At 45.3% G+C, this 8,218-nt stretch overlaps 1 protein-coding gene across 1 annotated transcript; it reads right to left on the bottom strand.

Annotated features, from left to right (window-relative positions):
* Window positions 1–556: 556 nt before the first annotated feature.
* Window positions 557–1,507, bottom strand: LOC127030956 (olfactory receptor 1052-like). Its single transcript, XM_050917638.1, has one exon. The coding sequence runs from the start codon at window positions 1,505–1,507 to the stop codon at window positions 557–559; it is 951 nt and encodes a 316-aa protein (XP_050773595.1).
* Window positions 1,508–8,218: the final 6,711 nt, after the last annotated feature.

Here is an 8,218-nt window from a genome sequence, read left to right as displayed (position 1 = left end):
CTCTCCATCTCCACTTTCTCTCAAGGCTGTAAGAGCAGTGGTTCTCAGCCAGGGACTTGTGTACGCTGGGGGTACACAGAGGTCTTCCAGGGGTACATCAGCTCATCTAGAGATTTGCCTAGTTTTACAACAGGCTACAGAAAAAACACTAGCAAAGTCTAAACTAAATTTCATACAGACAGTGACTTCTGTATTCTTCTCTACAGATTATACACTGAAATGTAAGTATAATCTTTATATACCAATTGATTTGTTTCATAATTATATGGTAAAAATGAGAAAATCAACAGTTTTTCAGTAGTAATGTGCTGTGACAGTTTTGTATTTTTATTAGATTTTGAAAGATTTTAAGTGAGGTGAAACTTGGGGATACGCAAGACAAATCAGACTCCTGAAAGAGGTACAGTAGTCTAGAAAGGTTGAGACACACAGTGTAAGAGCAGGACACAAAGCCCAGTGAAGCTCAGGGAAACACGACCTGGGACTACAGCGGGCTTCACTTCAGGCCCTACCCCAGCCCATGTTATATCTATTTTAACTCAAGGAAATTGAACGATTAGTATGGTCCAAATATGAATATCCTGCAAGCTTTCCTCAGGGCCTCTTGGACCTCTTTGTTTCTCAGGCTGTAGATGAGGGCATTTACCAGAGGAGTCACGATCGCATAGAAGACAGAGAGAACTTTCTTGAAGTTGCTCAGGATGTCAGTGGTTGGGAACATATAAGCAATCAGCAGAGTTGTAAAGTAAATGGTCACCACGATGAGGTGAGAGGAGCAGGTGGAAAAAGCCTTTTGCCTCCCAGTGGTGGATGGGATTCTCAGGATGGTGGTCATAATGAAGATGTAGGACATCAAAATAAATAGGAATGGGACCAGTGAGAAAAACAAGCTAAGTGTGAAAGCCAATGTTTCCATCAGGTGAGGGTCATTGCAGGAGAGCTTTACAAGGGGGATAAAATCACAAAAGAAATGATCAATAACGTTAGGGCCACAGAATGTTAACTGACATATTGACAATGTTGTTATGCTACAACATAGGAAACCACCTATCCAAGAGCCACCTGCAAGCTGGAGACAGGCCCTGCCACTCATATGAGCTGCATAGTGCAGCGGATTGCATATCGCTAAATACCGATCATAAGACATCACCGACAGGAGAAGGCATTCTGTAGCCACCATAGAACCAAAGAAATAGTATTGTGTGAGGCAGGCACTAAATGAAATGGTCCTGTCCCCTGTCAGGAGGCCAGCCAGCAGCCTGGGAAGGATGGTGGAAGAGCAGCAGGTCTCCAAGCAGGACAAGTTCCCCAGGAAGAAGTACATGGGGGTGTGAAGGTGCTGATCAGCCACAACTAGGCCAAAGATCAGGACATTCCCAGCTACAGTTGCAATGTAGATGGCAAGAAATAACAGGAAGAGAAGAGTCTGTAGTTCAGGGAGATTCTCAAATCCTCGCAGGATGAATTCCATGAGAACGGTTTGATTTACTTGCTCTGGGTTCACCATGAAGTCCAGCTAGGGGAAAGAAACCCAAATTTACAATAGAATCTGAAAAAGATATATTTATATCATGCTTTAGCATCAGTTTAGTTCCATAAATATTGCATAAAGCCCCTCATCCTGTGGGGTCAGTGAAGAACCAAGACTTTGGAGGCAAATTTCCCATTTAGATCTTTGAACTTCCAGTATCACCCCCCTCTGTTCAGTGAAGAGATCGATGAAGGCAGAAAATCACACAAACTGCCGTGCATATTTATGTCAAAATTGGCAAAGCCATTTTGAATTAGTCGTTTTTAACTTTGTCAAGTGGTCCCCATGGCTCAACATGGTGGACTGTGACTTCTTGCACTGCAAACATATTATCGGTTCAGCTAACAGCTAGGAGGCTCTAGCGGATTCAGCCAAGAGCGGTGACAGTGATCAGCATGCTGTCAAAGTAGATTACATTTTTCTCCATGAGACAAAATCCAGCCCTTTCCTGCTTTTATTCTCTTTCAATTTTTTCACAGTCATTCTAGACCTCTCCAGAGAGAGAGAGAGAGAAACCAAGAGAGAGAGAGAGATCACTGAGCTGTTGCATCACAAATTGACACCAAATTTACACTTCAGATTCCTTACAGTATCCTTTGAAGCATCACAACCACAGTGGTGTTTTGGTCACTTTCCCTCAGAAACACTTGTTTTGTTTCTGTCTGCAATTGAATCGCTCCTCAGTCCTGCTGTGAGTATGCTTCCGCTCCCAGCTGGTGTTGTCTGCCACCATGATTAACTTCATGTTCTTGGTGAAGGGGGATTATGAACTCACACAGAACCCACAACCGAATGAGCTCACTCCCCAACCTGGCTGCCTCCCACTCTCTGATTGCTCTGTTTTAATGCTATTTTATCCAACATGTCAATCCCCAGCTCTTGGCTTCACTCTCTGTTATAGAATCCCAGTGGTTTTGGAAAGGGGCACTCAGCCAGCCACATGGTAGTGCCAGTAACGAAGGCAATTGGATATTTTCAAACAGTGTCCTTGTAATACCCGAACATGTCACATCAGTGGAACCCGTCAGCCACTGAATAATTCCACCGATAATAATGGCACGTGTGTGAAAAGATTTATTTTTACAGCTGCTCAGTCCTCTGTGTGGTTCATTTTCCCCAGGCCTTCTAGGCAGTTATCAATTTCTCTCTTAATAATCAAACAACAATAATAAAATAGGCATTGCTAGAAAAACAATGGAACAACGTGTAGAATTAGTGGAATTATTGTCATGATTTCAGGGTAATAGGGTCTGTTTTCCCCTTCATAGTCCACTCTGGGCGTTCCCAGTCATGTCTCCAGCCATCATCTGTCTGTAGGCAGGGACCCTTCTCCCAGGCCCACCTGGCAGGGGGTTTCAAGACTGCACAGCTCCCTGTTTTGCATCTTTCTAGGTTTTAGTTGAATCTAGAACGACTTTTGAGACAACTGACATATCTTCAATCAGTATAAGCTGAGAGCCACATTCTGCCTGCTCCTGAGACAGAAGATTGGATACAAACTCTTCCCCAGCAGATAAACTGCCATTCTTAACATTCACAAAGTTTGGATTTTCCACTCTTTTGTTCCCAGACAAGTGTCTGGAGATTGGGGTAGCTCCCTCCATGGGCAAGTCATTATCCCCAACAGACACAGGCTTAGGAACACTTCCTTCCTGGGTTTTAGTTGAGTCCAGAACCACATCTGGCACAACTGACAAATCCTCAGTCAGCATAAACTGAGAGGTCCTTTCCGTCTGCTACACAGATAGAACACTAGAGACATTTTCTCCCCCAGCAGTTCAGCTGCTTTTCTGACTAGACAAACAGTTTGAACTTCCCTCTCCCTTCTCACAGACCACATGGCTGTTCACAGACAAACACTGGGAAATTGGAATGGTTTTTTTAACAGCCAAATTGCCACTCCCAAGAGACAAACCATGGGAGACAGTTTCTCCCTTACACACGCTGAGCTGAACCTGTTTAGTGATGCGTCTCCCTTCTGAGATCTTGTCTACTAGCAATTGGGCTAACATCTCTGGGTTCCCCACTGTAGCCCTCACAGTGAGTCTGCCCCATACATTGCACTGACGTCTTGCGATCAGCTGGGGAGGCCCGTGGGGAACTGGGCACCCCTACTAATTCTCAGACTCCCTTGAGAGCCTGCACTCCAAAGAGGGAGCAGGGATCTGGCTTTGGCAGAGAGTGGGCGTGGGGGATGCACTCCATACCAGGGCAGTGGGGGAGCTCCCTGCATTAACTCCGTTCTCCGGATGCCCTGAGATGCTGAGGGGTTGGTGATCATATTTTCCCATAGCCTCCCCTAAATTCACCAGCTCCTTCCAAATCATGTTCCTAAGGGTCTCCTTGGTTCGGCACTGCCCAGGGCTGTGGGAGGTAGGGGAATTAGAATTGGGAGAGTGACTGCCAGAGTGGGGACCTTTATTTGTCAATGTGAGAGCCTGCATGGGCTCCGAGGTAATATTTTTGCTGACTTGTCTTTTTAAGAGACCAGTCTCTTGCAGCAAATCTCCTGCCTGTTTGATTTCTGCTAGTAGTTCACTCCAGGTTAGGTGTTCTAAATCCATAGTCCCCATGGTCATTTTTGTCTGAAAATTTAGTCCTGCATAAGTGCTCTGTACTAATTCCTGTCCCTGACACTGGAAAGTGATAATCCCATTTTCTTCTGTCTGGGGTAATGAATCATAGAGAGCTGCCAGCATTTTCTTTCAAATTAGGTAAGGTTCTGGGGCCTCTCCTGGTTTCTGCTCTTCAATTATATACAGTTTTTTAAGGGAAGATGAAGGCAGTAATATTTTAAGAGCACTTATCCATTCCTGGGGTCCAGTAGCAGTCCACTCCCAAGAACCTATGCCATCTGCATCACAAGGAGAGACACATAGCTGAGCCAATTGGGTTAAGTCCATGCCATCAGCAGAGGGGAACATTTGCCAAACACAGGCCAGCCACGCAATGGCTGTGTCACGGTTCAGTGGCCCCAGTCTCTCAGCAATAGCCTTGGCTTGACTAGAAACCACCTTACTACATGCGTGACCAGCTCTGTTAGGGGAAGATTGGCTCCTGCAACTATGTGTTTAACCTCCATTGTGGAAACAGGGGCAACATTATGCATGTGTGGCCAATCGGGGTTGAATAGGTTTTGGGGGACATATCAGGGGGTATCTTTATTTTCCCAGGGAGCTTCAAATCACAATCCTCTCTCAACCTTACAACTTATGGGTGCTAAATTGGGTGCATAAATTACTAATCTTTGCCTCACACTCCTGATGGTCTGCTGCTGCCTTTGTTGCCCTGTTCTCCTCTGCCAAGAAGAGAGTTGCTGCTCTTGCTTCTTCTAACAGAACTTGTGTGTGTGTTAACTCTTTCCTATGCTGCCCTGCATTCCTCCTTTCCTTGTCCCTCTCCTCTTGTATATCTCTAAGTACCGTCACTATTCTGAGCTTTTCTGCTAACAAGTCACACCCATCTGTCTCACATTTGTTCATATGCTGTTGTAACTGCTTTTCCTCCACCTCCAGGTCCTGTCTTCCCTTTATCATTTCCACCATGTCCAGACATGCATAAAAAAATGCCCATGTGGCAGCTGCATCCTTTGCACTGCCACAAAGCTTCAAAGTTGTGCCATATTGTTCAAAGCTCAGATTAGCTTCAATCAGGGGATTCTCACCCTTAAAACACTCCCTTTTCCAGGGGCTTTCCCTCTTCTTCATTACCCATATCTCTAACCTGTTGGTTTTCTCCTGTCGCAAGCGAGCAGCAAAAAGGTCTTTTTCAGCCATCTCGATTTCTGTATCTCACTAAGGATCCCCACCAACAGCCCTTTCACTAGTCACAGTATTGCTCTAAAACCTTTATTTTTAAGATATAGCTCTCAACTCCTTATTGCACAGTTCTACGGGTATTCTAAGCACAATTCTTAACAGAAGGTTACCAAATATTCTAGTAGAGAAGGACGTTGCTAAAGGAACTTGGTCTGAAAAGTGAAAGAAAGAAAGCTTGCTCAGGTCTCTGCCTCAGTTTCCCTACTCCACAGCAATTACTCAACAATTACCAAGTGCTGTGGGTCATGTGTTGCCTGCGTTTCTTCACCAATTTTCCAGACTTGCCTGTTACTTTGGGGTATGCTCATTTATTAGGGTTACTTTTCTGGGAGGAGGGGTTCTGTAATTCTATCACTGTACTGCTTATGTCACTTCTGTGTTCATATGGAACCCTTCTCCCTTCTGCAAGTCCCCTCCCAATGGAGCTATCCTGCAGGACCTAGGTTCCCCAGGGCTGGGTTCCTCCAGCCCCAGAACCAGATGAACATGCACACGCACATTAATAGAGCAGGTCTGAGCGGACTGGGCCAATTAACATTTTCAAGCTGACTGCTTATATGTCCCTGGGCTCAATAGGCTGGGCCTGCAGCACTTTCAAGCAGCAACCCTTATATGCCACAAGTATCGCACCGAAATAGAGTGAGACTGAGCAGGCTGGGTCGAGCAGCACTTCCAGGCTGCCTCCCTTATATGCCCCTGTACTCAGCAGACTGGATCAAGCAGCACTTTCAAGCTGCCACCCTCTTATGTCACAGGTTTAGCTCATCCCTATCCCAACTTTCACATCACGATTGTACTGATAGTAACCAACTGGATGAGCAAACCCCACAGGAATTTGGGTGCTGCAGGGATCTTTAGCTTAGGTAAAAAGCATTTCTGCAGAGTAAATGGGGAAGCTAAAGACACAAAAGAGTAAAGTTCAGAGAGAGAAGCAACCAGCTTAACCATAAAAGTTATTTATTGAATAATAGTGGTAACTATACAAGGAGAGCCTTGTAACAGTTACATTATTAAAGCTTAATACCTGAAGTAGAGAAGAAAACAGAGGCGGGGAGGGGGAGGGAATCTTACCCACTCCATGGAGCTTGAACTGGTCAAGATTCCCTGGTGATGGTGGTAGGTTCAGGGTCCTGAGTGCTGGAGACAGGCAGAGCCCCCAGCACGATCAGTCAGGAGAAGATGGAATCCCAGTGGAACCGATGCAGAATTTGAATCCAGGCATCAGATCACTTACTTGGGCATAGGTAGAGGTTTTTGTAGAGAAAATACAGTGGTTCAAGGGAGAACACTTGATTGGTTTACAGGTAAACTGATGACTCAAGGGTTTTCTGTAGACAATAGGGGCTGATCACTCTTGGCTATGGATGATGTTCCATCCAGGGAGCTCACAATGCAATTAGGCTGCTTCAGTAGTTTGGATATCAATAAAGGATTTATCACTAGAATTGGTCTAATAACTGCTGAGCTGGATGTGTGCAGGCGTAGGTTCATTACCATCTGGAGCAGAGATCCCTCAGGATGCAGTGCTTCCTTGCTTTTCTGGTCCAAGAGTTCAGTGCAGTTCTTGCCTTGGAATCTCTGTTCTCCATTCTGTATGCTAATAGAAATGGCTTAGGGCTGGTCTACACTACGGGGGAAAATCGATCTTAGATACGCAACTTCAGCTATGTGAATAATGTAGCTGAAGTCGAAGTATCTAAGATCGAATTACTCACTGTCCTCACGGCACGGGATCGATGTCCGCGGCTCCCCCTGTCGATTCCGCAACTCCGTTCAGGTTGGTGGAGTTACAGAATTGATATAAGCGTGTTCAGGGATCAATATATCGCATCTAGATGAGACACGATATATCGATCCCCGAACAATTGATTGCTACCCACCGATACAGCGGGTAGTGAAGATGTACCCTTAATCTTGTCACACTTGTCAGGAGGGGTCTCCTAACGCCCTTCACTGCTCTCTGCAAGTCTTTTCTCTAATCGGTTTTGGTTCAAGCAGAGGCTGGTGGGATGCGGTGTCTTGAGTCAGACAGGCTGGATACTGCGCCCTGGTTTCCCAAAAACAAAGAGCTGACTGATATCACTTGCACAGGGAGGAATCCAGCAAGCCAGTCTACTTAATTCCTAGCACCACTGTGTTGCTTTCTCTCCAGGGGCTACGAACAGGTATTGCTAACACTTATGAGTTAACACACAGCTCTTTTATTTTCAAGGTGAAAGCATTACCAAGGAACAGATCATTAAAAGACAACAAACAGATTTAAAACAAACATCCAACAAACCAGGAGTCACCTAGCAGCCTTATGGGGCTTGAGGGGGGCAAAGTCTTCTTTGCTCCCCCCTCCCCCCCCATCATGGACAGATATACTGTTCATTTCTGTGTTTACTAGGGCTGGTCTATACTTAAAACTTGGATCAACTTAGATACATTGCTCAGGGCTGAGGACAGTTTTATCCCTTCTGCGACATAGTCAAGCTGACCTCCCCGCCACATACGCACACAATAGACACCACTAGGTTGAGGATACAATTCTTCTGTTGACCAAGTGTTACCGTGCCTCCATAGGTCACAACGGAGAATACCAAATGCAGGACAAACTGCTGAGAAATAGGGCAGACACATCCCAAAACTGGTAGTTATTCTCTTACAAGATATACCAAACCAGCAACAAAATAAACTTCTGTCTCACCACACTGGCTAAGAAGAAGTCAGAAAAGCAGGCTCCTTAGGCTTTCCTGTCCTTCTACCACCGCCAAAACACTAGACTTAATGAGAAGGGGTTATTTAAATCAATTGCATCAAACAAAAGAGTTCTTCTGACCCAAAAGGACCAGCCACACACCCAGGTCAAATATAACTCAGATCTTAC

The sequence above is a fragment of the Gopherus flavomarginatus genome, chromosome 11, assembly GCF_025201925.1.
Source record: "Gopherus flavomarginatus isolate rGopFla2 chromosome 11, rGopFla2.mat.asm, whole genome shotgun sequence".
Lineage (NCBI taxonomy): Eukaryota > Metazoa > Chordata > Testudines > Testudinidae > Gopherus > Gopherus flavomarginatus.
This window is presented reverse-complemented; position numbering and strand designations above follow the sequence as displayed.